Source organism: Callorhinchus milii, unplaced genomic scaffold, assembly GCF_018977255.1.
Source record: "Callorhinchus milii isolate IMCB2004 unplaced genomic scaffold, IMCB_Cmil_1.0 Scaffold21, whole genome shotgun sequence".
In the NCBI taxonomy this organism is placed as follows: domain Eukaryota; kingdom Metazoa; phylum Chordata; class Chondrichthyes; order Chimaeriformes; family Callorhinchidae; genus Callorhinchus; species Callorhinchus milii.
The window spans coordinates 5557142-5570088 of NW_024704762.1; the positions used below are offsets into that span (position 1 = coordinate 5557142).

General features: G+C 45.1%; 1 protein-coding gene across 1 annotated transcript in view; it reads left to right on the forward strand.

Moving 5' to 3' along the window:
- LOC103183477 (tyrosine-protein kinase ZAP-70) overlaps positions 1-12947 on the forward strand; it is a 42099-nt gene that overhangs the window by 8082 nt on the left and 21070 nt on the right. Inside the window, exon 2 of the mRNA XM_007900985.2 lies at positions 9221-9681. Within this exon, the coding sequence (XP_007899176.1) occupies positions 9280-9681 (402 nt within the window). The 5' untranslated portion in view covers positions 9221-9279. The remainder of the gene's footprint in view (positions 1-9220; positions 9682-12947) is intronic.

The window sequence follows — 12947 nt, forward strand, 5'->3', positions numbered from 1 at the left end:
ATATCTCACTGTCAAACATATCACCTTGAGATCAGCTCAGCTCCAAAGAGTCCTCACCCCCACCCCCCTCTGTAATAAAACATAGCGGTTGTTTGAAGGCAAACACAGCAGCCACTTGCACGCGACAAAGTCTCACAAACAGTGAACGCCAAATTAACTTGGAGGGTTGTTCGAAGACTGAAAGAAACTCTCTTTTCCTTTTGAAAATGCGCAAATGGGAGCTCAGTTTTAAAGATTTACCTCTGATAATACTCTCCCCAGGACTGCACTGAAGTGTCAACCTTGACTCCGGGACACTACCCGGGTGAAGGGCGCTATATAAATGCAAGCTGTTGCTGTTGTTATAGACTGTAGGCTGGCGTGGAGCTTGAACATGTAAACTACTGACCCAGTGTGCTATGAAATGAGCCAAGTTGGTACCGAGTTAATAATCTTCTCTGCCAGCCTTGGAAGTGGAAACAGAGCTTCATCAATCGCATTAATGACTATTAAATTGAAGCACTTGATTATGTTTCCATCATGTGGTGAATGTAATTCTTTGTGTCCTGGGGGCTCCCTTCAGTGTTACAAGCTGCTGCTCACTGATTCTATTTCCTCTGATATTTACACTTCTTAAAATGACCAAAAAAAGAAAGAGGGAGAAGAGGAGATTAATGTACATTTATAATCAGTTATGAAACCAGTGAAACGTCTTTGTCGTACGATCCAACTTCTATCATATCGGGACACTATGAGGCTGTCAAAACACACACTAAGTAACGCCTGCAAATAATACCCCAGGTTCAGTCGTAGAATAATAATCCTTACATTTGATGTAGAACCTTAACCCACCATTGAAACACCTTAAAGTGCTTCACAGGATTATACTGTAGAGAGTTATGACCATGAATTTTGAGGGCGAACGTGGCAACCAATTTGCACACAGCTGTGTCCCACAAACAGTGGCAAAGTAAATGCCCTGGTGACATTTCATTTGGGGGAACTGTTGGCCAGGGACACCGAGAGAATCTCTCTTCTCTTGTTTAAATAGTGTTGCAGGATCTTTATTGTGCACTTGAACAAGCAGACGGGACCCCGGTTTAATATCTGACCAGAAAGATACAGTCAATTCACTTTACGGTATATTCTGTGAAGTGCTTTGAGACGTCTCGAAGACGTGATAAGGCGCTATATCAAATGCAGGGATTATTCTTATTCTTATGCACCCCGCACCAGTATTGTATTGGAGCATGAGACTAGAATTGTGAGCTCCAAGTCCCGATGTGGGTTTCAAATCCACAGTCGTGTGATTCGGAGATTAAATGCTAATTATAATGTTAGGCTTACACTTAACATTTGTGTATAGCTTGATCTGGGGCCCGTGTTACTGTGCGATTACCAAACCGCATACTAAGGGCAGCTGTGGATTCTTAGAGCTTATTGTTGGCCATTTTAATTGGAGCAGGAAATGGGCAGTGAGCTTTGACAGAGCCAAATCAAGCACGTGAAAATCCTGTAGAAAAAAGGACATTGGGTATTACGGGATTCAAGTGTTCTATTTTAACTTTTTTTAAAACAAAACCCCCACTAAATTCAGTCCAGTGCATTGCAAGCCTTTTATCGGCCAATCCCCAAATTAAATGGAAGAGTTTCAAGCCAAATTAGGGGCCCATCGATCATTTTGGCAGCAGCCGGAGAAGAAAAGTATGGATTCAAGGGTTTGGGACGTTTCCAGAGTTGAAGCTTTCAGGAAATGTGAAGGTATGAGCGGCGCTGGACAGAAGGTTAACTTCAACAGGACCTCGGTCTTCTCTCGAGCCGCTATTCCAAACCTACAAGTGAAACGCACCCTGTACCAGCCTCCAGCTCGCTAGCTTCGGGCCTGTCTTCGGCGAACAGCTGTTGTGATAAAACCTCTGCCACTTGCAGGAGGACACATGGCCACCGATCTGTTTGTGGAGCCAGTCAGTGAGGAATAGCTGTGCTGATTGCTATAGCACATGGTTTTCAAAGGAGGAGAGTGAGTTATTTAAAGGAGCGTTGTCGCAGGGATGTTTTAGCTGGAAATTTGGGATGGAAACAAACAGCCAATTTGGTAGTGTCCAGTGTGAGACCAGCACTGATCTCAGGAATGATTCTATCTCTGTGCAGAAGCGGTACAAATCCTTTCGCCCACAAAATATACACTCAATTCACTTTACAGTACATTCTGTGAAGCCCTCGGGACGTTTCAATCGTGTGATAAGGCACTATATCAAACGCAAGGATTATTATTATTATTATTATTAACCCATCAGTGAGAAGGTATCATTGAGTTCAATGGTGTGACGCCATGATGGACTGTAACTTATGTTTAATAAGCTGTGGGGTTCCAGCTGGCTAAATTCCAGCAGTACCCAAACACACGCTCTGGGGTCTGCAAGCCTTGGCTCTCACCGATTTGTACCTAATACTTTCCGCGATGAAGTAAAGCAGGGTGCGTCCCTCCTGAGAGACAGTGCGCATTCCATTCCAGAGATGGGGAAATTTCCATGCGTACGTATGTGGAACTCTCTGTCTTTTTTTTGAGACTCTTGGTCACGGTGACGGGTTTCTGAACTGGTCAGACACATGACTTTCTCCCCACCTCTCCCCCGTGCCACCCCCCCCACAAAAAAAAACCTGAAGAGCTCTGAGAAGATCTCTGAGCTCAACAGTAAGTGTTGAAATCTGATTATGTTGAATGTGATTATTCTGTTTGACTGAGGATTGTGGCTTCCAAGCTCGATTTAAGTGTTCAGGTGTTGCTGGTTGTTGTGTGCCACGGAGTAATAGGATGCAGATGTGCATCTGCATTCCCTAACGTGGGGCGTTATTGATCCCAGTCCCACCGTCACGTGGGCAGGAGCGAGTGGAAGTCAGACGAGCCTGCAGAGAGGCAAAGTAGTTCCAGAAACTTCTCCCTCACCTCCTTAGCGACCCTGCTGTGGGACGGGGTTGATAGAAACCTGGCAGGAGTTCAGCTCTTGGCTGGAGATGGTACATCCCGCAGGTCCACGAATGAGGAAGGAGAAAACACTAAAATAATCTACTTGAGTGCTCCCCTCCAGGTCGCTCTCTCCAGCATGTCATCGGCTGCCTTGCCTTGAGGATAGCTGCCAAGCAGAGAACTCAACATTGCAAACTTAGTCCAGTCTTCTCGACCCATTGTTAAACGGATGAGTTATTATGTGAGGGTTTCTCAAACATCCCTGTGTAATAAACGCATTGTGTTTTCAGAAAATTTTTTTTTTTTGGAGCTATTGCTAAATAAGGAGGAAAATCTATCTTTGTAAAAGCTGCAGAAGATCCCATGGATAAGTGCGCTGGAGCAAACCACAAGGCTGCTGGCGATGGAGTTTATTTTATGAATGGGAAGGTCTTATAACTCATGCGTGGCATGTGTGGGTTCTCTGGGGAATCATAGAAGTATACAGCACAGAAGGAGGCTATTTGGCCCATCGTGTCTGTGATGGCTCTTTGAAAAGAGCTATTCAAATCAATCCCACTCCCCTGCGCTCTCCCCATAGCCCTACAAACTTGTCCTCCCCAAGGAGATTTTAAAATGAGTTCTCTTCCCAACTATTCCAACAATTCAGCTGCCTCAGTTGGTCAACAAGCATCAGATGTGGAACTGGGATAGTCTACGCTACTCTGAGATCCCATCAATGAATACCAGGGCTAAGTAAATCCTCTGGGGATTGATGGGGGAGAGAAAGAGGTAAATGGTTCAGGTCTGCAGTAATCCAAATCCCTGCTGATATCTGATCAACTTGCATGAGACTTGATTGAGACTTTTTGGTTCAATTTCTCTTCCCCATGTCAGGACTTGGAACTCATCTCGTCTAAGCTGACACTCCAATGCAATACTGAGGTGTGCTGTATTGTTGGAGGTGCTGTCCTGCTGTTTGATTAAGGATAATAATCATAATAATCCTTGCATTTGATATGGGGCCTTATCACGTCGATAAAACATCTCAAAGTGCTTCACAGTATATATTGCTAAGTGTGTTGGCTGTATGTGTGAGTGAAGCACAGCAGCCAATTGCACACAGCAATGTCCTGCAGACAGTTGTGAATTGAGTGAAAAAAATTTTTTTTGAGGGATAATTATCCCCGGAAAGCAATCTGTCAATCGACTAAGTACCAGACCTACTTACTGCTAGGCAAACAGAGGTATGTGGAGTAAGGAAACTTGCCTAAGGTTTTGCTCTACCCACCCGGAAATAAAACCCAGGTCTTCTCGCTTGCAAGACCAGCGATCTAACCACTAGGCTACAGGGCTCCTGGTGTACACTCTGGCCAATGCTTCATCTTACTCAAGTGAATATAATTCTATCGGTTAAGAGAGTCTGCGTTGAAATCATACCGTTCTTCCTTACAATAGTGCGACGCCGAGCCTGGCATTTGGGGCTTTGTTTCAGCATTTTATGCTGGTGGATTTCAACAAACCGAAAGGCTCATGTAGATTTTGCTCCTCGGGCTACAGACGGGGAGAAAAACACACAGAATTATTGGGCCAACAATAAATGTATTGTGATGGTGCTGGCAGAGACTCTCTGCCTGGAATGTGCCTGAAGCATGGTAAGGTAGACAGCAATGCAGCACACTTAAACATTATTAGCTGTCTGCAATCTGCGCTGTAGATACTAAAGTGGAAACGCACAGTATTTTCAAACAGCTCAGTTTCCTTAAAAATACAAATAGGAAATGAAGGAAGAATCTCTTGTCAATTACTTTGTTTTCCTTCTCCCCCACCGCCCCCCCCCCCCACCCCCCACCCCCCACCCCACCCGCACTGGACTGCTTCGTTCGCTTGCAAACATAAAGCAAAATGAAATCGCATGCATCACAATAGCTGGGGTGCAAAATCGGATGTTTCCTAAGGGGACTTCACGTGCTCGTTATCACATGGAATCCGGTGTGAAATGCGGCACGTTTCAATCCGATAATTGTTTAATTATTGCATTTAATTTGTTTGAGGATATAACTGTAAAAATAACAGTAATCCATGATAAAGCGCCTTATCACGCCATTGAGATGTCTCAAAGTGCTCCGCACACACACATATATATATAAAATAATCCCCGCATTTGATATAGTGCCGAATACATCTCAAGAACTCTTCACGTTATGTACTTGTGAAGTGCAGTGACTGTATCTTGTAGGCAAAGTAATAATCGCGCACAGATTGAATATTGCCAGCTTTTTATTTAATGGCACCTCAGTACTGTCTGAAATGTGGATCGCATCAATAAAGTGAAATAGGGTTGCAAAATCGTCACTTCTTCAGGTAACCGCTGGCCGCATGTGTGTCGGGCTACCTCACAGGAGCTCTGCTCCGAAAGGAAGTGACGTCGCAGCAGGTTTTCCCGTACGATGACGTTTGTTACAGGGCCTTTCACGGCGGGAGGACGTCCTAAGGCGTGAGATAAGCCACACGTCTGGTGATCTGCTGGATTCACGAGATCGCGAGAGAGATTTAGATGAAGAGGGCCCTCCGGCTCTTTCGATCACATCCTGTTTTTGGGTTTCCCTCCAGAAAGATAACCTAACTCTTACGGGCTATGGAGGGAGCGGAGAAGGATGAACTCGGCCCCCGGGCAACCAGTTGGCCCACTCTGATTATGAGTTCACATGTTACACCAACAGACCTTTAGCTGATGTCACAAAAGAAATTACAAGCAGGAGCCCGGTAATCGAAAATGAGCGTCGACAAAATGTCTGTCAACAAAAGATAAACCCACAAAACTTTTAGCCTTAGTGACTAAGGCACCCGGGGATGGAATCTTACTTTCTAGAGAGGTTTGGGATACTTCATTACCCGTACAAGTGGGGTGAAAGTTAATGAGGTTAGCCCTGGAAGAGATGATCTGATGGTGAGGAGTAGACAGCTTAAGTGTATTTACAAGCGGAAAATGAGATATCAGAAGCGACCTTGTCTTTCAATTGCTTACAGGAAACCATAGGACAGGAAGCCATGATACGTTTGCCTAACTCATTTGCAACTGTGGTTGAACGAGTCTTTAAGGCATGATGCAGGTGCAGCACAAATAGTTGGCGGAGTTTAACAGATACTTTTAACCTGCTCAGTATCAAATATCAAGTGAACACGTGGCACATTGTCAAATCACGTTGGAAAAAGGGCTTCGGCTAAGAAACAATGTCAAGTAACCTGGACGTGTACCATGGCAATAACACTGGGAGCAAATGGGAAAAGATGTAGTTTAGAAGATACGTGAGCGGGAAGTGATGTAGAATTGATTGTATGAGTGAGGCCAACATTCACGCTTAGATGCTGATGGTAATAAATAATAATATTGAATGTCTCAAAGCTGTTCACAGTAATTTCCGTTATATGTAACAACAGGGTATTTCTAAGTGAACACAGCAGCCAATTTACCCACAGTACTGCCCCACAAACAGTCCATTTTTACATACATACATACACACATGTATATATGAATATACACCCTGACCCTCAGCTCGGGTCCGTAACTCTGTCTGTCCAACGCCTTGGGACGTCCTCCCGATGTGAAAGGTGCTATACAAATGTCATTTTGTTGTAGTTGTTGTTGCTTTATCCGGGGATTGTTGGCCAGGACACTGGGAGACAATGTTCTTCTCTTTTCGGGCAGTGCCATGGAATCTTTATCATCCACCTGAACAGGACCTCGGTTTTAATGTCTCATGTGAAGGTCGATACCTCCAAAATCCCTAGCAATGCATTGGAGAGTCAGCCTGGAATGTGAGCTTAAAGTCCTAACATGGGGCTTGAACCTACAGACTTTTGACTCGGAGGTGAAAGCGCTTCTAATTGAGTTGGGCTCAGACACATACTAAATGATGACAAAGCAGTAGGAGTTTACACCAATTGCTTCAAGCAGCATAGGTCCTAGATTTAGTAACTTATTTCGAACAAACTCATGTCTCTCCAGAGTGTTTGCAACTCTATAAAGAACTATTTCTAACAGGACTGCTTGTAAAACAACACCATTGTCATGTATATATATAATGTATGTGACGTATACGCTTAGCCTACAGAGTACACAGTCACTCTCTCTAGAGCAAATCCTGTGGAGAGCATTGAGATGTTACGACGACGTGATCTTTTTGGTTATGTAACCAAAGCTGGTGCACGATCGGACACTGTACCCTCAGAAAGAGGGGCCGCAATGCTAACTTCCATTTTCAGCTCCTTTAGGCCAGTGCAGTAAGGATAACATTGACTGCTTGTGGCCTGCTTACTTCCTGCTGAAACCACATGCATTCAGTTCGAATTATTTCTACACAGAAGCCGCTGTGTCAAGTCACACCTTTTCCCCATTACATCAGGCAACATAGGCATGTGATACAACATGTAATAGTTCTGTGTTGTATAGTTCCATATAGCAGTGACTAAATGTACCATATTAATAATAATAATCCTTGCATTTTGATATGGCGCCTTATCCTGTCATTGAAACATCTCAAGACACTTCACAGGATATACTGTAAAGTGAATTGAATGTGTATTCTGTGGGCGAAGCACTGTTACTGGTATCCCATAATTGATAAGCATTTGGTTATTACATTTTGGGGAATATTAAATTGAATAGATGCTTTGGACCAAATCTGTTATTGATTTCATGTGACATTGCACAACTCACAACTAATGCCAGTCTTATTTCCTGCTGATTACTCTTACACAACCTCCACTGCCCTCGGCTACTTTCGCTTGGCAAGAAGATTCTGCGTTATGATAATGTGTACAAGCATCAAAACACTACACGACGGCTGCTGTTTGGGTCGAGTGAGTGTTGATTGGTAGGCAAATGAGGCAGTCATTTTGCGTGCAGCAAAGACCCACAAGCACCCAACACCCCAGGGTGCAATCCTCACGATCAATTGGTCATTAGCGAACGGGAGGACTTTTGGGTCAACAGTTGGGTCAATCCTTGTTCAATAGTTCCCTGGGTTCTTCATGATCCGCTCGACAAAACGGGCAGAAGAAAACTTGGTTTGTTTAACGCTTCTTCCAAAGGATGACAATGCAGTTCGCTCCAATCGCCACGTAGGAATGTCAACAACAACAACTTGCCTTTATATAGCGCCTCGATGGAGGATAGTTAATTAGTGGCCCGCAGCCTGGATTGCGAGCTCAACTCCTGACATGGGGGGTTCAACACGCCATTTTCTGACCCTTAAGTGAGAGCGTTTCCAAATGAGGCAAAAGCGGACACCTCAAGTGTACTGCTTCGTGACACTTCTCATTATTATTAACGTTGGGACTTGCACACGTCAATTACTTAACTGTCTTCGTGCGCATGTTATTGGGGAAACGTACGCCTGGGTCTAGATTTGCTCCACTTAAGTGGTATTTCAAAACGTCCAGATTGTGGCAAATGAAGTGCATTCAGTCTTAACTTTGAAAGCGGTTTTCCTTAAAATAAACGTGCAGAAAACCAACTTGGAGATTGAGGCCCTGCGGAAATATAGCAGATAATTATCACAAGCCAAAATGGTCACCGAACTCCTGGGGGTGGGGTTGGCGGGAGGCTACTCATTCCTGATGGCCACTGATCATTTTTGACTGAAGTGACCGCAGGCCCTAAAATTCCACCTAGTCCTAGCCTGTACGCCTTGACCATGGTACCTGAAAATTTCAGGTTGGGCAGCATTGTGGGAAAGCTTCAAACCCGGCCAGGATTTCGGAAGCTGCTTTTCCGCAGCTCCTAAAAAAGAAAGACGCCGTCTTCCGAATAAGGATTTAAATTTGCCGATTGTCCACGCTTCTACCGGATTGTAAATTTTAAGACAAAGCGGGTCGCGCAGGCTGGGGTGGGACTGGGTGAAGCCTTGCGAAAATTATCACTGGTGTGAAAATCACCACTGGTTTGGTGATCACATCATTTCACTTCAGGGCGGTTTATGGGACATTGTTGTGTGCAAATTGGCGTTTCCCTACATGCTTACTTCAGAGTAAAATCCCGTTAAGCTCTTTGCGATGTCGCGACGTGATAAGGCGCTGAATTCAGATGCAAGGACTAATTAATACTAATGCCACCTCCGATTTCCATGTCCATCCTGGCTTTGGGGCAGGCTGAAATTCTACATGGACTGTAAATCAATTCGCCTTACGGTGCGAGGCGCTTAGAGACGTCTCGAAGACGTGATAAGGCGCTGTATCAAATGCAAGGATTACATTGTGTGTCTGTGTGTGATTTTTTTTCTTTCGAAATAGGTACAAAAGGAGGACAAACTCGGTGCATTGACCCTGAAGCAAAGACAACTGCAGCGACCATGCGTGACATTGCCTGCTGTCTGCCGTTTTTCTTCGGCAGCATATCCCGGTCAGAAGCCGACGAATACCTACGGATGGGGGGGATGTCTGACGGACTCTTCCTGCTGCGTCAATGTCTGCGCAGCCTTGGAGGCTACGTCATATCTATTGCCTACGAGTCGAAGATCTACCACTATACAATTGAACGGCAGATGAATGGGACGCTGGCCATCTCTGGCGGGAAGCCCCACTGTGGGCCTGAGATTCTGTGTGAGTACTACTCGCGGGACGCTGACGGACTGTGCTGCGTACTTCGCAAGCCTTGCATCCGGCCGTCTGGTGTGGAGCCGAAATCCGGCGTCTTCGACAGTCTTAGGGACAGCATGCTGAGGGAGTATGTTCGTAAAACGTGGAACCTGGAGGTAAATGCTTTTACGTTGACCCCGCCTGACGGGGGTGAAAGGCGGGCTGGTCTTATTATAATAGTAATAATAATAATACTACTACTAATAATAAATAATCATAATGCTTGCGGATTGGGACTGTACGTTTTGTGGGCGAAAAGCGGCAGTCGATAACCCATTTTGTTTAAGGGATTATTACCCCCAGAAAGCGATCCGCCAATCGACTAACCACTGCCACTTCTTGATGGCCCCGTGGGCCATTTCCGGCCTGCGGGCCACAGGTTGGCCGCCACTGACTATTAGCTCAAAGTCCCGATGTGGGGCTTGAACCCACAACCTTCTGACTGAAAGCTGAGAGTGATGCTATCTCATCCACTGAAACGTAATCCCAATTCCCGGGTCATAACCATAGCCTTTCTGGGTCTTCCTTTTAAGATATTTCTCCAGTATTATATCATTTTAGATGTTACGATTACTTTACCAATTATAATGCTCTACTGTAACAAGGCAAGCCATTCTAAACTGTTACCCTGACTGTGTGGCCTCCTGTAAAAGCAATGGTTAGTACCTCATTCAATGGACTCAGGTGAAAATATTCCAGTGGTAATCTCCATCAATGAATTGGTTCTCAAACAAATTACAATCACCTTCCAATTTGGCTGCAAAGAAATATGATGTAAGTGAACCTGCACGACTTTACATAGAATGTTACAGCCCAACTAGTCCGTGCTGGTGTTTGCACTCCACACAAGCCTCCACCTCTCCTGCACCTCTATTCTTTTCTCCTTCATGTATGCATGAAATTTCCTCTGAAATAAGTTGATGCTTTCAGCCAAAACCATGGCTTTACACAACAACAGAAGCCCCAACTGCCAATGGCGGGGCAGGCGAGACGGGGGACGTGAAGAAGGCTGGAGCCCGCTGAGCGGAGGGAGCGAGCAGGTTGCTAGGGGGGGTTAGGAGGTCGCAGAGGTAGGGGGGAGCAAGGCCATGGAGGGCTTTGAAGGTGAGGACAGGATCTTGATCTGTGTGATGGGAAGCCTGTAGAGTCGGGCGAAGATAGGGATGATAAGGTCATGGAACCTGGTGTGGGAGAGGACATGGACTGCAGAGTTCTGGATGATCTGCAGCCTATGGAGGGAGGAGTTAGGGAGGCCGACAAGCAGGGAGTTTGCATGGTCAAGCCTCGATGTTATGAATGCGCGTATGCGTGAATTCATAAGAACATAAGAATTTGCTGGCGAAAGAAGACCAAGGTCCATCAAGTTGGCCTTCTACCATCCTGGCAGTCGCTTGATATGTCCTGTCCTAAACTATATACAGTACTGTGCAATTCTGGCAGTGAGTTCTACATTCTCATCAACCTCTGAGTATAGATGTTCCTCCTAAACTCCCTTTTAGATTCATTCGTGGCTGATTAATGTTCATACTCCCTCATGTTGGACTCGCCGACATGTGGACCTCTCTCTTACGTCTGTTACTTTCATCGTTGTGTAGAACAGGAACAAGTTGTTCCAATTCGAGAGAGGGTCACTTTGATGATCGCCCATCTTATTGGAAACTGCAGCATTGTGCCTTTGCACTTTCTACACAACTTTGGGTTGCAAGTCAAAAAGCCAACTGTACCGTGCACACTGCAGAGGTATAATTCTGCGGTTGCGAGCGAGACTTAATTCTTCATTGGGTAGAAGTTTCCTGTAAAAGGACAGAGTTCAGAGAGTTGGCTTTTGTTTGCACAACCCCTTGCCTGCTTCCAGCCACCACTGGTACTATTTCCATACAGCGGTTTTGAAACGTTACTCTGTCAGATTGTGAAATCAAACCTTATTCAATTTGGGTTATTCAAAAACTGAGCATTGCTTTCGAACGCCTGAGACACACCTCCCTGAGCGAATCGACAAGCGAACAATTGAGATAGAGTTGAACGGACATTTTTTGGCTTGTGGCTTTTTTTCGGAACTTTTCATAAGTCTCCAATAGTTTACGCACTGCACCGCAGATGATAAAGATACACCTTCCCCCACACCCCACCACCTCCCATCACCCCAAGGTAGTCTGCGTTAGAAATGGTCGGACGAAACATTGACCATGTGATGTGACGATTATATGTCTTTCCAACGTGTAGAGCGCTATGCAAGTTGTTGTTGGTGATTATTGGTGATTATCTAACACCCCAGAAACAAACAAAAGTACAGCCAGGTCAACAGCAACAACAACTTGCATTTATACAGCGCCCTTTCCGTTGGATAATGTCTCAGAGCAAAGGGAGGGCACCAGGAGAAACTCCCTTCTCGTGAGATCAATCTAAGAGAGCAACATGGACCAGTGATGTATGGGTGAAAAATGCAAGGTTTCACAGCATATTCCCATGTGCCAACGATACCATGATAATAACAATATACATTCATATAGCGCCTTTCACGTTGGGAGAACCTCTCAAAGTGCTTGAGCTGTGGGTGGGAGCTGAGTGGGGTGGAGGGTGCGGAGGAAAAAAAATGATTAAAAGCATGGTCAAAGAGACATATTTTGAGAGGGGCCATGAATGAGAGGAGGAAAGGAGAAACAATTTCCTCTGGTGGGGGGAATCCAGAACAAAGGGACATAGTCACAAAATTAGAGCAAGGCCATTTAGGAGTCAAATCAGGAGAGGCAGTTTTCCACCCAGAGGGTAGTAGAAATCTGGAACTCTCTCCCCCAAAAGGCTGTGGATACTGGATCCATTCACATCTTCAAGACTGAGGATAGATATTTGCTAGGTCAGGGTATTAAGGGATATAGGGCAAGGGCAAGTAATTGGACTTGAGATACAGATCAACCGTGTTATTATAGAAGGGCGGAACAGGCTGGAGGGGCTGAATGGCCTACTCCTGTTTCAATGTTTCAAAAAGGAGCGAGTTGGAGGGACTCCGGAATGGAGTTCCATAGAGCGGGGGAGCAATGGCTGAAAGCTTGTCCTTCGACTGTAGGGCAGATAGGCCAAGAATGGGATGTGTTTGCTGATTTTAATGGACCAAATGGCTTGTTTCCGTTCTGTGACATTTTACAACCTTTCAGGAGTATTTTATTGCTCAGTCAGTCATCAAATCGTTTATAAATTCCTACTGATGGGGTGAACACGCTGTGCAGTCTACTAAATATAGCAATTTCAGATGCAAATTGCATCAGTTGAGTCCAAATCTAATAATAATAATCCTTACATCTGACAGAATCTTGTCATGTCACAGAGACGTCTGAAGTGAATCGACTGTATATTTTGTGGGCGAAACGAATCAGGAACAATCGAA